Source organism: Motacilla alba, chromosome 7 (assembly GCF_015832195.1).
Source record: "Motacilla alba alba isolate MOTALB_02 chromosome 7, Motacilla_alba_V1.0_pri, whole genome shotgun sequence".
Lineage (NCBI taxonomy): Eukaryota > Metazoa > Chordata > Aves > Passeriformes > Motacillidae > Motacilla > Motacilla alba.
The window spans coordinates 1407131-1427657 of record NC_052022.1 but is presented as its reverse complement, the minus strand read 5'-3'; the positions used below and the strand labels follow the sequence as shown (position 1 = coordinate 1427657).

At 50.0% G+C, this 20527-nt stretch overlaps 2 protein-coding genes across 8 annotated transcripts in view; both read right to left on the bottom strand.

The window, feature by feature from the left end:
* Window positions 1-1364: 1364 nt before the first annotated feature.
* ARL5A (ADP ribosylation factor like GTPase 5A) lies at window positions 1365-11337 on the bottom strand. Of its 3 annotated transcripts, XM_038142986.1 has the most exons (7): window positions 11059-11337; window positions 10305-10407; window positions 9241-9301; window positions 6945-7092; window positions 5945-6028; window positions 4051-4202; window positions 1365-3359 (listed from the first exon to the last, which is right to left on the bottom strand). In XM_038142986.1, the coding sequence occupies exons 4-7, from the start codon at window positions 7086-7088 to the stop codon at window positions 3311-3313; spliced, it is 429 nt and encodes a 142-aa protein (XP_037998914.1). In that variant the 5' UTR covers window positions 7089-7092; window positions 9241-9301; window positions 10305-10407; window positions 11059-11337; the 3' UTR covers window positions 1365-3310. The 3 variants fall into 3 exon arrangements, with proteins under 3 accessions (XP_037998914.1, XP_037998912.1, XP_037998913.1); XM_038142984.1 differs by lacking the exon at window positions 10305-10407; XM_038142985.1 differs by lacking the exons at window positions 9241-9301; window positions 10305-10407.
* Window positions 11338-14461: 3124 nt separating this feature from the next.
* The window catches only part of CACNB4 (calcium voltage-gated channel auxiliary subunit beta 4), an 82426-nt gene continuing 76360 nt past the window's right edge, over window positions 14462-20527 (bottom strand). For 2 of the 5 annotated variants that reach the window (XR_005257564.1, XR_005257565.1), the window contains 2 exons: window positions 16452-20307; window positions 14462-16415 (listed from right to left, as the gene is read on the bottom strand). Coding sequence is in view for 1 of the 5 variants with exons in the window: in XM_038142572.1 (XP_037998500.1) it covers window positions 20047-20307 (261 nt within the window). In the remaining 4 variants the exon portion in view is untranslated. Of the gene's footprint in view, window positions 20308-20527 lie in introns of all 5 variants that reach the window. The other 3 variants (XM_038142572.1, XM_038142573.1, XR_005257566.1) reach the window with 3 other exon arrangements.

Below are 20527 nucleotides of genomic sequence, written 5' to 3'. Positions count from 1 at the left end.
ATTGATCAGAGTCTGGAATTGATCACAGCAACCACTCCAGGTGAGTCTGGAATTGATCAGAGTCTGGAATTGATCACAGCAACCACTCCAGGTGAGTCTGGAATTGATCAGAGTCTGGAATTGATCACAGCAACCACTCCAGGTGAGTCTGGAATTGATCAGTCTGGAATGGATCACAGCAACCACTCCAGGTGAGTCTGGAATGGATCACAGCAACTATTCCAGGTGAGTCTGGAATGGATCACAGAGTCTGGAATGGATCACAGCAACCACTCCAGGTGAGTCTGGAATTGATCAGAGTCTGGAATTGATCACAGCAACCACTCCAGGTGAGTCTGGAATTGATCACAGCAACCACTCCAGGTGAGTCTGGAATTGATCACAGCAACCACTCCAGGTGAGTCTGGAATGGATCACAGCAACCACTCCAGGTGAGTCTGGAATGGATCAGAGTCTGGAATTGATCACAGCAACCACTCCAGGTGAGTCTGGAATGGATCACAGCAACCACTCCAGGTGAGTCTGGAATTGATCAGAGTCTGGAATTGATCACAGCAACCACTCCAGGTGAGTCTGGAATGGATCACAGCAACCACTCCAGGTGAGTCTGGAATGGATCAGAGTCTGGAATGGATCACAGCAACCACTCCAGGTGAGTCTGGAATTGATCAGAGTCTGGAATTGATCACAGCAACCACTCCAGGTGAGTCTGGAATGGATCACAGCAACCACTCCAGGTGAGTCTGGAATTGTCACCTCTGCTGACAGAGCCCACCATCTCCCCAGACTGAAAATCAGCATTTAAACCCCAAAAGCCTGGACAACACCACAATGTGTCAGGAAACATCAGCCACCACTGAATTCTGGCTACATTTGCTCTGAAAAACACAAAACACACAGAAAGCTCACAGCGACCCGTGAGATGTTTGCAGCCAGGTTCACTCTGGGTTCTTCACTGACCAACACACGGAGAACAGTTGAATGTTGGCACTCTCAACCCCTCGGGGCACAGAAAGCCCTGTCTGCCAGCCAGCGCTGAGGCTGCAGGCACTCCCAGCCCCTGCTGGGCTCTGTGGCCACTGGGGAAACCAAGACAAGGTGAACCTCAGAGGCCACAGCAAGGGAAGCGGCACGGGGAGGGGAAGAGTAAAACCAACCTAAGGGATGTGTAAACACAGAGTATCTGCTTGTAGCACGACCCACACCTGCAGCAAGCACCACACCTGCATCGCCTGCCAGAGCTCCTGCAAATGCACAGCCGGGCAGCAGAAAGCAACAGCTCCTTTTGTCACCAACCAGCCCCCAGCTCACCCAGCCTGGGTGGATTCAGCCCAGGGAAGACATAAGACTCAAAAACCAAACACTTGGGTTTAGAAGCAAGTCTGCTTTTTCTTTTTTTTAGACTAGAAAATGTACAATTCCATTTCATATGCAAGTGTGCACAGAGCTCGTTGCTTGTAGATACTGTCAGAGAAACTGAGAGAGTCTTTGCATTAAATTGTTAATTCTTCAAACATTGATACATTTTGCAATACACCAGTTAAATACCAAGATCTATGTGCATGCACTAGAGATATATGCATGTACACCTTAATGTTTAACAAAGACAGCAGATCCCCCAGCCAGGGAGCGTTGGAGATACCAAAAATAGATTAAAAAGTTAAATTCTTTACCTGCCTTTGTTAAATACAGACTTAGAGATTGCCTCCCCTCCTTTCCCCAGGATTCCCATGCTCCCAGGGAGGCAGGTGGGCAGGAAGGCAGGAGCTGACCAGATTATCCCAGAACCAAAGAGAAGCACCTTAAAAAGTTCAAACTAAGCTTTAAAATGTCTTTAAAATGCCTTTTCCATCCTTACCACACACAGGGGCTGAGAAAGGGAGGAACATTTTAAACACAGTTTTGTTTCATTTTGCTGAACTCCCAATGCATCTCCCACAGAAGAGCCTGACATTTCCAACCACCCCACTGCCTTCCCAACTGGACCCTCTGAAGTGGGAATTCTGACCCCCTTCTGCCTGGGACAGCCATCCCAGCAGGAGCTGCAGCAGGGAAAGGTGATCCTAGTGTTCTCACGCTGCCTGGGGACCATGCAAGGGGGTTCTGCTTTCAAGAAGCTCTGCCCTGGAACTCACGCGGGTCACCTGGAGCTTTTCAAGTAGTGTCATCTGCTTTGTCCCCATCCAGTCCCCTCCACTGCGTATTGATAATCTGCACATTTTAATATCTGCACATTTTATGTAGCAAAGAGAGTTTTTCCTCTGAAAAACACTTCATTAGAGTCTGACTTGTACCATTCCAGTGACACTTTCAAACATACTTTTGTGCCTCTTCTTTGGTTAAGAAAAAAAAGATACTTTTCCCTTTTTGACAGCCAAAGGTATTTCTGCCAGACCTGAACCAACCAGCACAGCAGAGAAGGAAAGCAGCGGGCAGGACCTGCAGCATCACCCAATCCAGTGATGACCACAATAGAAGAGGAAAACCCATTTCATCTGAAACTCTTTGGCAAATTTGTTCTGTTTGCCAACCCTGGCGTTCGAAGCTCGATCCATTCCAGCCTCCTCCCTAATCCAAAAATCATGTGGAAAAACAAGCAATGGGCTGAAGAGAGAGTTTGCTGATCAGGTTGTGGAGAGCAGAGGTGTGATTGACGTTACAGCCGGAGGGGCACGGAGGGACGGGTGACACGGGGACGTGGCCGTGCCACACGTTAGCACTACTGCCAACACAGTGATTCAGCTTTGCACTGGTCTGGGCAGATTGCAATTAACCTAGGATTGAGGTATCAATATACACAAATATGTACAGTACACAGAGAGGAAAAGAGTTCTGCACTTGTCACACGGGCAGCCTCGGGAATACTGCAGAGTCGATGCCCACGCCAGAGACTCGCTCGCCGATTTACCGGGATCATCAACCGCTGGGATAACGAAGCCAACGCCTCCCACCAGAGAGGGCTGCGACGGGATCAGAACACTCTAAATTCAAAGCTCCTTCCTCTGGCTCCATCCTCCCCACGCCCGAGGCCGGACTGTTCCGAGGGCAGCTTGAAAAGAAGGTTGGTCACAGCTCTGAGCGCGTCCTCCGAGGAGCCCGAACCAACCCGGAGCCCCAAGCGCTCCTCTGCTCCTGTGCCTGCTCCCAGCTCCTGTCCGTGTGTCTGTCTGTCTGTGTGTGTGTCTGTGTGTGTGTGCAGCTATGTAGAAAATACAGTTGCCATCAGTTCAGTATAAATACATCCACCCCACCAATCTGCCACTGGAACAGCTCTGCTGCAGCAATGTCTGTGCAAAGAGGTCATTAAAAATCATCTGATCTTCAGCCGGGACATCATCCACTCCAGTCCTTGGCACAGCCTGGGGACACAAGAGACAACGTTTAGGGAATGCTGGCACTTCTCAGGATAACTCCAAAGGTAACTCCACAGCACCAATTGAAACTCTTCCCAAGAACTCTGAATCATTTCTGCAAACTCTTTGCTCCCTGTATGGCACTTCCTAGATCTCATTACATCATCTATGTGATCTATCATCTTCATCTATCATCTTATTACATCATGGCCAGGGAATTCAGATCCCACATCTTCGAGACATGAAGTTCTCTCTAATTAGGATCATTCTTAATAAACCACATTTCAGTTTGCCCCCACCTCATCCCACCCTCACTAAACCCAAATCATCTCAAGTCTTATCCCTGTGAGGTGACACTGTGGGTTTGATGAAGTTGTTGTTCTGAGCCCAAAATTCTTGTATCAAGATTATGAAGCTGTGATGCCCTGGCACAGGTGCCCAGAGCAGCTGGGGCTGCCCCTGGATCCCTGGCAGTGCCCAAAGCCAGGCTGGACAGGGCTTGGAGCAGCCTGGGACAGTGGAAGGTGTCCCTGTCCATGGCAGGGGTGCAATGGGATATTTTAAGGTCCTTTCCAACCCAAACCATTCTGGGATTCTGAGATTATGGATGGGGGAGGAATGTGTTAAACCCAAATACCACAAGAGAACCCCCAGGGCAATTCCAGCTGCCCCTGCTGTGGACACGAATCCCCCTTACCCCTCTCCAGTGAGAGCACAGCAAGCCTGAATGTGCCACTGGTGATCCTTAATTGAAGTCAGCTTCAGGAACTGGGAGATCTCAGCTACTGTCATGCACTCCTTCACATCCTGCTTGTTAGCAAAGATCAGCAGTCCTGCTTTCTTCAGGTCCTGGGGAGAAAGGAGAGGAGGTGACACCGAGCAGAGCAGCCCTTGGGGGCAGAGGAGGGGACACCAAGCAGGAGCCAGAGCCCCGGCCAACAACGCTCCAGAGCAGCGCGCTGCAGGCTGGCAGGAGCTGCAGGACACCTCTGACCCAGCTCAAACTGCCAGCTCTTGCCGTGGATGAGCAGTAGAAATCTCAGCACGACGTTTTGCTGAGCTCCGTGAGGATCAGAGCCCCGTGCACCGTGTAGCTGAGCAGCACTGACAATCTGCAACAGGGATAAGCTTATTGCACCTCAAACTGCCTGGAATTACATGAAGGCAGGGGTATACTATTGAAAATCTTTCCCTTGGAAAGCAGAAAGGTGTTCCCAGGAAGGCAGGCCAGCGCAAGCACTGAGCTGCCTATCAGGCACACTCCTGTCTGCAAGCAGCCAAATTAATTCCCAATTTTTCTCCAGAAAATAGCTGGAACTGAGCTGGACAACTCAATTTTGCCTTAACAGCAACTCCCTGGAACCGGTCAGGAGAAAGAAAAGATTTTCAAGGAGCAAAGAAAAGCGATTTAAAATCAATATTTGACTTTCATTGCTGCTCTCTCCCAACGTCACAGCCACGTCTGGAGAGGGAGCCTGGGAACATCCTGCAGGGACACAAAGGGCACATTCACTGCTCCCAAATCGGCTCCACTCTGCCTGGAATTCCAGACCTTCCCTGCGGCAAAATCAGCTCGTTAACAACTTCATCTTCCCTGAGAGAACAGGAAACAGAAGATGCAGGTTTTTTCAACAGCCTGAGGAGTCCAGCTCTGAAATCCCAGTCCTGGAGAGCAGCACCAACCCCTGTGCCACATTTAACACCCCACAGCCTCACCTGCTCTATTAGAATTTACTTAATTAAAAACAAATTAACATCAAAAATGTAAAAAGCAAAACCTAAACCAACAAAATAAAACAAAACAAAAAAAAACCCATAAAAAATTAAAACTTGAAGGGTCCTATGCAAAGCCCTTGTTTTTTCTCAAAGGAAATCCATAGGCAGGCTGTGCCCTTCCTGCAGGCTCCCAAACTGTGGCTATAGGTTAAATATAGATGGAATATTTTAGGCTATAATGCCATCATTTTTATGCATATTTTTTTATTCTGACACTTAAATGTGGAAGCTGGGTGTCAGCTCACACACCCTGATGCAGTTTGCATTCAGGTCATGCCACACATGCTGCCTGGCTTTTACATCAGCCCAGCTCAGGTTTGGACCTGGCCCAGGGCTCAGGTTTAGGGAGGGTCTGTACAATTCAGCAATTCCCACTCTGGAATTCCAAGCACCCCCAGAGCAGTGGCTGCTGCAGCCACGGGCTGAACTTCCTTCACTTTGCTCATACACACGTTGTAAAGGCTCTAAAACCTCAGGCAACCATGAAGATATCAAAAATAATTATGAAATTATTGCAGGATAATTTTTTTATTATTTAAAGGCTCTAATTCAGATATTAACGTGGATTGAAGTGCAAAACCCACAGATGTCCCTGACAGGTCCCAGCTGCTGTTTCACTGGAGCACTCTGACAGGATACTTCTGTAATTGAGTATTAATTAACAGCATGGCTGGGAGTTTCACAGAAGACAGTGCAGCAGGGACAAGGCAGATCAGAGTGTAAATCTGCTTCCCTTGGCGTGTATCAGCCAGATAATGAAAATAAATATTAAAAGAAACATTAAAAGAAATATTAAAGACACAGGGTGCACTCACCTCGTGTGCTAACATTTTATACAGCTCCTCTTTAGTCACAGAAATCCTCTCTCTGTCTGTGCTGTCCACCACAACTATCACAAACTGCAAAAAGGGAGAGAAATCAGGCAGAGAAACCCCTGCTGTTCCCACTCCCAGCCCCTTCTCCAGCTGGATTATCAGCCCCCATCCCTGTTCCCAAACCTCCCTCCAGCCCCAGGAATCCCACGGGCCTGGGGTTATTCACTCTTGTGCTGCGCTTTGGGCACAAAGGCAGCTCTGACACAACTTTGCACTTTCTGTTCTCCATTTTTCAGTGAGAAATTCATACTGAAAGCAAGAAAATCCTCTGGAATCCCAGGTCTGGTTTTATTATTTGCTTGGTGCAGCTGAGGCACCACACAGATCCCTCAAATAATTTGTTGCAGCCTTTAAAGCAAAGTGCATCATTTTTCTTTGTCTAGGCCAAGAACCAACATGGAAATAGATATTTGCATGGGATTTAAAAAGTCCTCGAGCTCCAAACTCCAAGAACACACTCCCAGCTTAGGCTGGAAAAGAACTTTAGGAATCACAGCACCTCATAGAACTGGAGAACAAAGGTAATTATTGTGGTAATTGTATTTAACCACGCAAAATGTGATTTAAGTAAAACAAATAACTGTATTTAAATTGTTATTTGGTAACACATAGGAAACCTTGATTCAAAGCATTATTTTTATGAAGTTGTGTGCTTGATAAAATTTTATATCTATCTACACACGTGTGTGTGTACTGCAGCTGCACCTCTGAAGAGTTCTGAAACTCCTGGCGGTGTTTAAGCTGACAGGAGCTTGTGAGACAGAGCTGCCAAGGTTTGGGAGGGAAGCTCTGGGGCTGCCAGGCAGGTTTTGGAGGCCCCACTGCAGGCAGAGCGACCGTGGGCACAGCAAGGGGGGCTCTGCAGTTCCCAGAGCAGCGAGGGCACAGAGCGGCAGACGGCAGCAGCCCCAGGGGGCTGGCAGGGTGGCAGGGCTGTCACCTCGGTGTTGGTGTAGTAGGTGTTCCAGGAGGAGCGCAGGGACTCCTGGCCCCCGATGTCCCACATCAGGAAGCGCGTGTTGTTCACCACGATCTCCTCCACGTTGCTGCCGATGGTGGGAGAGGTGTGAACCACCTCGTTCATGGAGCTGCAGGGGAACAGGGACAGCACGGTCACCCACGGTCACCCCTGGAACTGCACCCCAGGGAGGGAACCTCAGCAAACGCTCCCCGGGCAGCCTGAGCCCGGTTTGGGCTCATCAAACCCCGACAGGGTTTGATGGTGGAAGGTGCAGAAATGTAAATAAAAGCAGCAATAAAAAGGACTCGGTGAACTATGTAACAATCAAATGATAGAGCTGAGAGAGCACTCATGAACAAAATGTGTTATAATTAATTAAACCTTGGAGCTGAGAGCACGTTTGCTTCGGAAGCAACTGGGAGCACTCAGCTCTTTCTCCAGGCCCATTTGGGCTCACACGGGACAGAGCAGTTGTTTTGCTGCAGGAATGTGGTTAAGCCACAAGATTTCCAAGGTTTCAGAAAAACAACAACTCATCCTCCAGCTCCACCAGAAACACTTCACCCGCTCCATCCCGCTCTCCTTCCAGGGCAGCCCACTAAAACCAGACTTTCTTCACAACGCTTCATGTCCTGACTTCCTCCTCTGCTCCCCTCAGCACAGTCCAACACACAACTTCTTGGAGACTAATGCAGCCATTAAATATTTCAAATTAATTGTTTAGTGATACTGAGTGTGACTTTGTCACTAAGAACATCAGTTTCACATCAAACAACCAAATGTGTGCTCTGGATTCTCCAAAAGTTCAGACTATTTAAACTCTACTGTAAAAAAAATTAACAGTAGCTCCAAGGCAAACCATCTGTGTTCAAAGGAACTTAATTATTTTTTCTTCTGATCATCTTGATACAGCTTTTCATTTTGTATGAACCTTTTTGAAGTTCCAGTAGAGCTTTTAGTTACAGTGACAGCAATTTGAGACTTGTAATGGTGCTGGGATATTTCCTGAAGAGGATACAGAGAGCCAAGGAGATAAAGGGATGGTGCAGTGCTCTGAAAAGCAACCCCAGTAACCCTGGGCCAGTGCAAGGAGAGATGAGTATGAGAATGGGAGAAAAGGAAGCGTCTGCAAGAGGAAAAATGGGATCTGCAAAGATGGGGTAGGGTCAGGAGGAATAAGGGAGCTGGGAAAGTCCTGTGGAGTCAAAGTGTGTGCAAAGAAAAAGGAGACAGACAGAGATCTGTACGAGAGGGAAAAGAAAACACTGAAACTGCAGAAATAAGGGGAAGAACTGCGAGACATTTGTGGAGGAAGTGGATTAAAAACCACCAAGGATGGCCCTCAGCTGCAGCAGTTTCCAGTTTTAAGAAATACCCTTCATTCTGTTTGTGCTTTTTAAAAATTCTCACTCCCTCCACCATCTCCTTCACCTTTCACTCTCCCTGCAGCGTGGCAGGGCACCAGCAGCCAGAAATGTTTTGGGAAAGGCAAAGCAGGTCAGGATGTGACAAACCCCAACCACTTCCAGAAAGCCAATTTTAGATGTGGGCTTGGAGCAGCACGGCCACACCACTGTGTAAGAGGAATGATTTCTGACTCAGGAACACTCCTCAGCGCCACACACTGCACGTGGGAAAGGGCCAATCTGTCCCCAGCACAAACAGACCTTGAGCTGCTTGTGCCACCCAGCAGCTTCTGAGCCTGTGGGCAGACTGGTGTCCTCTATCAAACTGCACCTGGGGAACTGAGATATGAAACTCATTTGAGCTCCACGTAAACCAGGAGCAAGGTTAATGCAAGGCAAACACAATCAGTGCTGCTGGGGAAGGCAGAAGGCGCAGGACAGCACGGAGGTGTTGGGTTTGTGCTGCTACCAGCCTTCCTCCTTCATCCCATCCCACAAACACCAAACTGATCCCAGTGCTGGGGACACAAGTCAGGGCAGGCAGAGTGCTTGGCCACTCACAGAATGATGTCTGCTGTTCACATCTGTGGCGTGGATCAGTTTTGCAACAGTGTCCCGTGGCCAGCACTCACCCCAATCATATTTTATGGGGCTGGCAGAGAGCCGAGGCCGTGACACCAAGGGCGCCTGGGAGCGCCTGGTAACGGCAGGTGATGTGATCCAAACCCCTCTGAACAAAACCTCATTCATCCAGCAGAGCCCTTCCCAAGCTCCAGCCACCCTCTGCCACCTGGAAAGCTCTGAGTGAAAGCACCCAGGGCCACGGAGCACACCTGGAAATGCCCCAGGTCCCCGCAGGTCCTACTTACAATTGGTACAGAATGGTCGTTTTCCCTGCATTGTCCAGGCCCACAATGATCACCTTGTGCTCTGCAATGAAAACAGCACGGGTAAGTCACAGCTGCCGGGGCTGGGCCGAGCCTAGTGCCACGTTTGCCCCTGGTTTCCTGAGCCAACAGCGCCCAGGTGTGTTTGTGGGCCAGCCTGGGAAGTTTGTGTGGGCACGGAAGGGACTGGCAACTTCTCCCCCTCCACAGGACCATTCCTGAGGGATTTCAGAGGATGTTTCCCATCTCTGACTGCCAATGCCACGCTGGGATCCTCTCCCAAGCTCCTGTGGCCTTTTGCAGCCTGTATCACACTCCATCCCCCGAGCCACAACAGCTCTCAATTCCACTTTCAACTTTTCAACTCTCAACTCCACTTTCCCTTCACCCAGGCAATCTCTTTGTAAAGAATGGGTAAAACCCAACCAGGCTGGTGTGATCCCTGTGCCCCCCTTCCCTCCTGGGCAACAGAGATGTGCCCTCCAACATTTCACAGGACACATTCACCCAGCCTGGCCTTGGACAAGTCACCAGGTGCTCCACAACCCTCCTCTGACATTTTGGAGCTCAACGCCCCGATCAATTCTTGCTTCCCTTCAGCACCTCCTCTCCTGTGCATCACAACAGTGGCTGGGAACTCTACAGCCGGTGGTGCCAAGCACATCCAAAGTGATGATTTCCAGTTTGGGAGAGCACAGCCAGCGCTCAGCTCTCTTACACAACTTTCACTTGCACAACCAAGCCGGACCAGTCAAGTAAAAGCTTGGTGAAAAGGGGATTTCTCCCCTCCTTCCCCGTGTTCCTCAAGGGCAACAAAAAGCATTAGAAACGTGCCCAAGCTTCAGACACTGAGATCAATCCCTGCCAGCAAACACATCTATCCCACAGGAGAGGGAGGGGACAGGGGTCAGGTAAGTGGGGGTTTCTGGGGTTTGATTTTACCAATATTGTGTGGTTTTGCAGAGTTGTCTTTCATGCCCTCCAATACAAATTCCAGCTTTAATAACTTTGCACAACTGCACAATATTGTAAAAGTGTCTGCTTACCTGACCCCACATAACTAGGAACTTTTGTTTCAGGTGGGATGCTGCCAGCATAGTGGATGTTAGGAAATCAGTTGGAACAGAAGGTCTGAGGTGGGGCTGGATGCTACAAGACAAAAATATTTTCCTGTATTTGCACTACAAATTAACGGGGACATAACCGGGACATTCAACCAGCAGGTGTGAGAGTGCTGAGGGTCACTCAGAATCAAATTCCAAGGACTTCAGGAACATGGAAAGAGCACCGAGAGGCGTCCTGTAGTTAAAGTTACAACTCTCATGAACACCTTGCTGTAAGGAGACAGGTGTTAAAAATCCCAGAACCCCGGAATGGTTTGGGTTGGAAGAGAAACCAAGGATCATCCAGTGCCACCCCCTGCCACGGGCAGGGACACCTTCCACTGTCCCAGGCTGCTCCAAGCCCTGTCCAGCCTGGCCTGGGACACTTGCAGGGATCCAGGGGCAGCCACAGCCGAAGCTATAAATAACATTTACTCCGCGAACGAGCCACTTATCGAGCACTGCCACTTAAACCCACACTCTGCCGACAGCAAGGCGAACCCACCCGCCACGCCGCGCCACGGCCGCGCTCCCGTGGCACACGTTAATGATTTAACAGGCGGCTGTCAGGAAATGGGCACTCCGGTAATTGAAAGAAAGTGGGAAAAAAATAAAATGTTAAAGCCCCGACTTCCAGGAGCCCGTGCGGCCGCCCCGGAGCGGGTGTGGGTCCCTCCCGGATCCCCCCGGGCCTCACCCTGGTGGTTGAAGAGCCTCCATATCCTGGTGAAGAGGATCCCCATCCTCGGCCGGGCGCTCCGGGCCTCGCCGGCCGCGGCTCTGCGGGGCCGCGGGCGCTCAGGGCCCGGCGCAGCGCCCCGAGTGCCGGCTGGGGCCGCGCCGGGGCCGCTGCCGCTCGGACATCGCCGCGGGGTCGGGACGGGGCTCGGCACGGGGCTCGGCGGCGGCAGCGGGACGGCGGCGGCGGCACCGGGAGCGGAGCAGCGCCCGCGGCCGCCTCACGGACGGGCCGGGCCGGGCCGGGCCGGGCGCGCTGCGCTGACGCGCGGGGGCGGCACCGCGGCCGCCATTACACGGCACCGCCTCAGCGCGCCCGGCCGAGCGGCCCGAGCGCCGCGCTCCCTCACGGCCGCTGCCCGGCCCGGCCCTCCCGCTGCCACGGGCACCCTCCGCTTCACAGCTGGTCCCGATAACCGTGCTGGGGCCTCGCCGCCCTCACAGCCAGGGGTTTCTCCCCGGTAGCGCATCGAAATCACCCCTCCCGTCAGGTTTAAACCGTTCCTCCTCTCCTGTCCCTCCAGGCCTTGTCGCCAGTCCCTCTGCAGCTCTCCTGGAGCGCCTTCAGAGCCCCTTGGAGTCCTGCAAGGGGCTCTGAGCGCTCCCTGGAGCCTTCCCTTCTCCAGCCGGGCTGCAGGTTATGAAGAAACCACTCTTCACTTGGTTCACTTTGCCCTACTAAAACTTGGTGCTCTGAGGAAAACTCGGGAATAACGTGGGGGAAGCTGCTCCCCAGTAGCTGGGGGTGAGTTTGCACAAGGGCACTTTGGCACTGGAGTGGCCTCTAAGATCTGCCCAGAGCCTTCTTTTCCCTGAGATAATTTCTGAGATAAATTCCTGAGATAAATTTCCCTGTCTAAACCCTCCACTGAGTTCAAGTCCTCATGGATTTGGAAATCCCAGGCAATAATAGTTAGGTTGTGCACAGCTGTGTTGCTGCCTGAGATCAGACTTGGGGTATTTGCCCTCTCACTTGTCCTGGCCCTGACACCAAATTCCTTCTGCCATGGGCAGGGACACCTTCCACTGTCCCAGGCTGCTCCAAGCTCCAGTGTCCAGCCTGGCTTGGACATGAAATCTCCTTTCTTATTCCAGAGATTTTTCAACTTTCCTCCGAGCAGCTTTTATTCCCACAGCAGCTTCTCGTGTTTAATTTTCCCTGCTGGTCCGGAACCAAAGCAGCGAGGCCAGAGTAATCTCCGATTTTCCGTGTCCAGAGACCGGTGTGTTTCCTGTTGCTCTGGAGGGGAATTCATGGCCCTGAAGAGTTGAAGAAGAGAAATACCCTGATAGCCCACTGTGCCAGTCCATCCCGGTGCCACAGCTCTGGGTGACCCGCGGGTAAAGAAGCAGCTCCTCCGGTGTAAAACATTCCACACGTTCAGCATCCAGCCTGCAATGGCATTAATTATTCATTAGCTGGCAATTATCCCCTTCTGCCGGTCCTCAGCTTGGAATTTCAGAAGCACTCGGGGGTTCTTTTCTTCTCTGGTCTCAGCTCTCCAGGGCTCGGGGCAGGCTGCACAGCTGTGGGAGAGCTACCAAAATTCAATTAAACCCTTTATTCTGCTTATTTAAATAAAAAACTCTGAGGATTCTCCCCCGTGTCATTTGTTTGGGTTTTTTCCTAGGGCAGCCTGGTTGAACCTGGATAGTACTGCTGGTTTTTATGGGCTGAGCTGAGCTTCCCAGTGCTGCTGGAAGCTTTCTAGGAAAGCATTCCAGTGGGCAGGGCTGGTACAGCCTCGCGATTCCCTCCTGGAAGTCTGGGAGGGCTTTTTTGGGTCGTGTACGTTTTGTTCCAGCTGTAGCACAGACAGGGTCAGGGAGTCTGGGCTGGGGAAGTGCTTCGAATGCCGACAGAAGGATTTCACCATGGAAATGCTTCTGTGTAGGAAAAAACCCAAACGGAGGGAATTTGGGATGGCTGAGGTTGGAAAAGGCCTCCAAGACATTTGAGTTCAACCATTCCCAGCACTGCCCCATGTTCCCAAGCGCCACTTTGAAATCCCTGCGGGGATGGGGACTCCACCTGAGCACCTTTTCCTGAAGGAATTGCCCCAAAATCCCCCCTGAGCTGCCCCGGGCCAGCCTGAGGCCGTTCCCTCTGCTCCTGTCCCTGTTCCCTGGGAGCAGAGCCCGACCCCCCCGGCTGTGCCCTCCTGGCAGGGAATTCCAGAGAGGGAAAAGATCCCTGGGGATCCTCCTTTGCTCCAGGCTGAGCCCCTTCCCAGCTCCCTCAGGGATTCCCCAGCCCCTTCCCAGCTCCCTCAGGGATTCCGCAGCCCCTTCCCAGCTCCCTCAGGGATTCCCCAGCCCCTTCCCAGCTCCCTCAGGGATTCTGCAGCCCCTTCCCAGCTCCCTCAGGGATTCCCCAGCCCCTTCCCAGCTCCCTCAGGAGTTTCCCAGCTCCCTGAGCTGCTCGTGGGGCTCCAGCCCCTTCCTCAGGATGCAGGCAACTTAAGCAGCTTAAGAAATTTGAACCCCTAGGATCATACGAAAACACACAAAAGGCCTTCTTTTTTTCTCATTTATATTTATTTGAAAACCCTCCTGCTTTTCATCAACAGCTTAGATGGAAACTCGTGCGTTAAGATCTGATTTTGAACCCACAGCCAAGAAAATCCTATTAAACAAACTTCTAAGAGCTTCAGATCTGCCTGAGGGGTGCAAATGCATGGTGCAGCTCACCTGGCCAAGGTGCTCCTGTCCCTCCAAGCAAGGTTTGGGTGCTCACAGCATCTCCAGGAGGTTGCTGGTTCCTGTTTCTCCTTTTTGGGAAGAGGAGGCTGGAACTCTCTGCCAGAGGCAGCAGCTTCCAATGCTTTCAGTTTTCCAAGATCCCATAAATGGCTGGAGGTGGCACTCAGGTGGGGATCAGTCACAGTTGGACTCAACGGCCTTGGAGGTCTTTTCCAACCATCACCATTCGGTCATACACTACTAATTGCCTTTTAATTATCCAATCCTTAATCCCTCCCATCATTCTGCCCCTGGTTCCTGCCTAGGAACCAATCTAGGAGATCCCACCACAGACCAGCTCCAAACCCCTGAACATTCCCAGAATCCTTCAAAGGAGCAGTTGGCTGCCAGTGCCTCATTCCCTGCTGGATCAGCGGGAACTATCTGTATTTTTGTACTTCTGGGTCACAGCTATTTAAGCTCGTTACAGAAATAAACATCATTTATTTCGCAGAGCAGATGCATCTCCTTCTTCAGAACCTCATTAAATTTTCCTAAAAACGCAACACGTGAGGCTGCTGCCAAAAACTATTGGCAAACAACAGAAATGCCACAGGACTCTGGGCTTCTCCTCAGCTTCTTCCCAATCTTAGTGCAGCACACAAAGAGACTGGACAGACTTTTAAACGCTTGGTAGTTTTGTTCATTTATTGTAGAAAAGTTATTGTAATGCAGTTCATCTTTGTACATCTAAATTCCAGAAAACGAATCCATAGAAATGAGGATACTATGGGCATGCAGTCTGCATGATCCTGGTCACAAAAATAACACCACTTCTTTTTTTTTTTTACTTTTTTTTTTCTTTTTTTCCAATTTTTGTAGTTTTCTTTGAAAGCCACTAAAAGCAGAGGGAGAGCAGAGCATGCACCACTGTACACATTGCATAGTATATGGTACCCACATGCCTGGTCAGGTGCTACACACACGGGGTCTAGAGGGCAAAACAAAGGGAAAATCAGCAGAAAACACAAATCTGGGGTGGCTCTGTCCCAGTAAAGGCAGTAATGTCTTCACCAGTGTGGCTCTGAACTGGCTCCCAGCGAGGCAGCGCTGCCAGGCCCTCGCTGGGAGCCAGTCTGGCTGAGAAACAGAGATGTGCCAGGATCTGAGAAGCCCAAGGTCTGGAGTGCAGCTGGAATGGCAGATCCCGAGGCTCTCCCCGCTCTGCTTGCACACAACCCGCATTTCGCTGGCCTGGCTCTCCCTGTCTGCCCCAGGAGGGAAGCAGTCAGGGGTGTCCCAATCCCAAACACGCCTGGGCCCACACACAGTTCCTTAACCTCACCTCCCTTCAGGTCTGCAGGGAATTCTTGGGAATTTGGGGTGCCGGACTCTTCCCTCCCCCACTCCAAGCTTCGTATCCCCACAAACATTTCCTGGGAGCCTTTCATTCCCGACCTTGGGCTGCTGCTGGGTTCACAGTCACATCCCAGATCTATACATTGGCCAAAATTAAAGTTATTCATGTGATTTCAGCTTCCGGGAGGAAATCAGCGGAAATGAATGCAGTGGGCTTTGCGATTTGAAAAGGTTCTTTTTGTTGTCATTAATTAATTCATACGGAAGGGATACAAGTTAGTGAAAAATCAATCCCATGTGCAAAATGCCAAAATCAACTGCTGAAGTATCAGGCAGCGAGTAAACAGATCAAAAATGCAATAAATCCACTGATGCTGGACCAGAAATCTCCCCCTTGCTTCCAAAACCACGATGCCAGATGCAGGAGTGGAATTATTGTAAATTTGTGCTATTACAAATGTGCTTCTTTTCCCTTGCTCTGTTTTCACAGCGCTGGCAGAGGACAGAACTCTGAGCTCTGTGGATTCTCTGCTGCAGAGCAGACTCTACACGGGCACGTCCCAGTGAATTACAGCTGGGTTTTCAGGCAGTGTTGGTAAGGCAGGGGACGATCAGGGGGTGCCATGGCTGGGCAGACCCTGCTCTTGGAGCAGACAGGAGCTGCTGTCACTGCCAAGGAATTTGGTTTCCCAGATTCCCGAGGCAGGTCCATAAACCCTCCTGAGACCAAGCCAAGGCTGCTCCTTCCAAAGGAATAAAGGAGTGACACTGGTGACATCTGGAATGATTCCACCTCCTCCCCGAATTCTCTGGATGGATCTAATCACAATATTTCTCCTGACTTCTTGAGTGGATTCCACACACACTGAAAGGAATCTGAACTTTCACTCCTACGTAGCATTTTCACCTCTTTCTCTGAGTTAATTCCTTGTATATATTTTACAACTTTATTAAAATTTCCCTTTTTTTAAAGATACACCTTTATTTTTCTATATAAAATAAACTGGGCTTGGTAACAACCTCAGCAAGGTTATTCAAATGCCTGTTAAAATGACACCACACTCTCTTTTAGGATCATTTAAACTCCATTTCCCCAGAGTTAAGCTTGGCTGCATTACAGGATCCTGCAGCCTTTGCAGAGCTGATGTTGGAGGGAATGAGAGGCAACTCCAACAAAATACATGGCAGCAGAATCCCATGGATCCAAACCTGGACTGGCACCAACAGGGGTAACAGAACCTGATGTCAAAATGCACATTTTTAGGGTAACAGAACCTGATGTTAAAATGCATATTTTTAGGGTAACAGAACCTGATGTTAAAATGCACATTTTTAGGAGCAAACCCAGGTTCGTATAAATGGCATTTTATAAAATATGCATCTGATTTTGTCCTGTGTAGTCTCCAATTATTTTGCCTTAAAAAAAAAAATCAGGAATGTGGGATCAAGGACAAGTTTCAGAAGTACTGAACCTGTGAAAGAAAATACAGCAGAGGACACATTTAATGATTATTAAAGAAAAAAGGAGTGTCAGAACCCCTGACTTACCCAAATCAGTGTGCTGTGAACAACAGGAATAACAACATTGTTTTAGAATGGTGAAGTCAGTAAAGACAGGAGAGTCTGGATGCTCCAGGGAATTCTGTGGTGTTGAGACCAAACTGAATTCAGAAGATTTGGCATCAAAATGAAGTTACAAATACCAGCAGCTGTGAGTTGCACATCCCATGGGAGAAATGTTTGGCATCAGGAAAAGAATCTGTACATGTTAAATACAACTCCAGGGAGAAAGTATTTGAAGGTTAACAATTAGAATAATTGATTCCCAAACATAAGAACGTGCTGAATTTTCTCTTTAGAGATTGTTGTTATCACCTTGGTTGGTTAAATCCCTGTTAATCCCAAGGTGTCTGAATGAGAAACTCAGATAACAACAAAACTTAAAAAACCTCCCTGTTTTATAAACATTTCTCAACCCTCTGTCCCTGCCAGAGCTCAGAGCCCTGGCCTTTAGTATTATTTTAACAACAAGAAATGATGTGAGGACTGGAGAATGAGGCTGGATTGCTTCAGTCAGGAACGCATGAACTCCTCAAACCACAAGAGAGCTGCTCAGCATTGCTGGAATCCCAGCAGGAGTTACCAATCCTGATCCCCAGCACAGCTTTCAGTCCTTACTGTGTCCTGAACAGAAATCCCTTCTTCAAACGAACACTGCCCGTAGGATCTGCAATAAATGAACAGTCTGCCAGCCTGGCTGGTGCTTCAAGAATATCTCTTTTCACAGAATTCAACACCCCAGCAAGGAGGGAGACCTGCAGGGCCCCCGTTCCTTTGATGACAATGGGATGGGCTCTGGGAGGAACTCGGGACAGCCAGGAGTCAAGGCAGCTGAACCCCAGGGAATAAAGGACCTCAGGCCCATCCCTGCTTCCCTCACAAGTTTGTTTTTGTCAAACCCAAGTCGTTTTGGCACTTGAGATGTCCAGGTGATGGATTGTGCAGAGTGTGGTGGCTGGGGATCCTTCCCTAGCCTGGGGTGACAAGGAAGACTGAAAACAAGGCTCCAAGAGGCTCTAGGAAATCTCTGACTGCAAACATGCAAATCTCCTCAAGCAGTTAACGAGCTGATCCCTGATCTAGTGCAGAATAAAGAGAAGCAGCTGCTGCCCAGGGTTCTACAGCTCCCCTGCAGTCAGGACTTCAATGCACCAACAAGGAAAGCTCAGAGAAGGAGGAGTTGCCAAGGCCTCCTTCATCCTTTCTGGATGAAGGACAAGTGAAAAGGGCTGGAGAACTTCCTCAGTCCCTCTGTTCCATTGTGCTGCAGCACAGAACCCTGCAGGAGCTGCCAGTGCCAGGTCCTGCCACGTTCCCCCAGCCCCAGAGCTCCCCTGGCACCTGCAGCCAGAGGGAACCGGGCAGGATCAGGTCTGGCAGGTCCATCTGGAGCTCTGGGACTCCACTGGATGCACAGATTTCCACATTTCCCTCGGTAACTGCTCCACTGGGATCACCCAGTGGTGCTGCAGCTGCCTGTTAGGCCGTGGGGTCATTAAAATGATTAATTACTCAGAAGTCTGCCACCTCTTAATGCTGCTGGGGATGGTTTAGGTTTGTGTGCCCCACAAAGGACACGGATTGCTTTTCCCAGCAACTTCAAGAGGATAATCAGACTCCAGGATGCTGGAAACACCAGTGGTCTTTGCCAGCTGGTCCAGGACGTAGAAGAAACCAGAATATTCCAGAAATTCCTGTAGTGCTACATGCCTTCAAAGCCCGGGTTCAGCAGGCTTTGGGAGGAAAACAAGCAAATAAAAAAAGTTAATGAACCTTATTTTGGGAAGAAAAAAAACCCAGTTGTGCAGTTGTGACATGAACTTGCATAAACAAATGCACGCTCAGCAAAACTGTGTGAATTCCAGGGAATGTGTGAGGAGGGAATTTCGGGAGGCTCTGCTGGAAGATGTCAGTGGTTGTACAAAATGGGCAATGGGGGTCAATTTTCAATCCCACGGGATCTAAGGCTTCACTGATGGTGTAAAACACAAGGTCCAGCCACAGAAATTCATCTCTTGGAAGGAACTCAAGACTCAGCAGGTGAAAGAAATGATTGGTAGGAAGTAAGGCAGCAATATCTCCAAGGATTTATCATTGCTCTTGGAATCCAAAGCTTGGAATCAGCTCCACGACTTCCCTGGGAGCAGATTTTTTGTCTGATGTTCCCTTTTTATTGCAATTCTGACTGAGATGTTGTTTGAAATGTTTGTCACGGGTGACTGGTTAAGCCCACTCCCTCCCCTCGGATGTGGTGGCTGGAATGGATCTTCTGGAGAGTTCTTGTGCGCCGCTGGGATGGGCAGACATTCAGAGGTGGGCTTGGGAAGATGGAACATGTGGGCAGCTACTCGGGGTACGGGAATGCAGGGACTTTACACACGGGGGGGGTCAGAGGAGGGGATTGTTTTCCATTTAAAAAGCGGGATAAAAATGGGAGAAAAATCTGATGTCTCTATACTCCTGTTCCATTTTGGGACTTGTAGCTGTATTCAGGTAAAAGAGTGGGAAAAAATAAAGGCTATTCCCAACCCCCAAGCACACAAACGATGGAGTTTGTTCCTCTTCCTGTCCCTATTTCCCGTCTCCTGTCGCAGCTCCTCCCTGCTGGTCCCAACAAAACTGTCAGGACTGGCTGAACTCAAGAATCATTTGGCTGCAACATTCATGCCAGGTCTAAAAATAATTTGGAGCTGGAAAGTGTTTTGTAACTGCTGCAATAATTTGGGATATTTGGCACTCTCGAGAGTTTACATTTGGTTTGTCTGAAAAAGCCATTCTGGAAAGAAATCGTTAGAATAAATCCTTTTACTCCAACCTGAAATGGAAATTGAGCTCCCAGCAAACAAATACTGGAGCTGACTCTCTGACTTGCAGTGGTTTGTAATTTTCAGATTTTTCTTCGTGTTTGTTTTTTTTTCCCAACATGCTCACATCGACTTTCCAGTCAATTCACCCAAATTCCAACAGGAATTGGTTTATAAATTGGTTCCAACTGGAACTGGTCATTTGGAATTTCCAGCACAGGAAATTATTTTATAAGTGCCTCGATAAGTACCCAAAATTACAAACGGATGCGTCTAATACCTAAGGACAAGAAAAAAATATGGCTATAAATGCAAACGCTGTATTAAACCCAAAAATAATCCCAAAAACAACCTCTATGATCGGGCAGAAACGGAAGGGCCGGGCTGGGTTTTGCTGCCCCCTAATTAAACACCAACGACAGCAGAGCGCAACAGCGGTGTCGCCGTCACACCCGCCAAATTAACGTGATCTAACTGTTATTCCTAGCTACGTTATGGCAAGGTACCGGCGGGTGGATGCTGCTCCCGCCCAGCCCCGGGACTCAGAGCCGGTGCCGTGAGTCGTGGCTGTAGCCGCCGGGGGAGCCGCGGTTGCGGTGGGGCTTGTACGAGTCCTGGTAGGGGTCAGGGAATTCCTCTTCCACGAGGGGGTAGTGCTCTCGGCTGTGCTGGGAACTGGAAGACAGGCGGTTCCTGCTCTTGCGAGCCCTCTCGTTGTGGTAGTTCTCCTCGGAGGTCATGAGGCTGCGGCGCTCGAGGGGAGAGTTCTCCGCGGAGTGGCCGCCGTGCCTCCCGCGCTGGCTCTGCGGGGGCCAAAGAAGCCACAGTTAGTGCCCACGCCATGGCTGGCCCAGCTCAGCTCTGCCCAGCCCTTCCAGCAGCTCCTGGCTCTCCTTTTCCAGCAGAGCCTGGCTGCTGCAGGGCCGGGAGCGGGCCTGCTCTGGTTCCTGGAGCGGGAAGCTCGCCCTGCTGAGTATTACACCGAGCATGAAAAGTGAGCTGATGTAGTCAGCATTTATCACT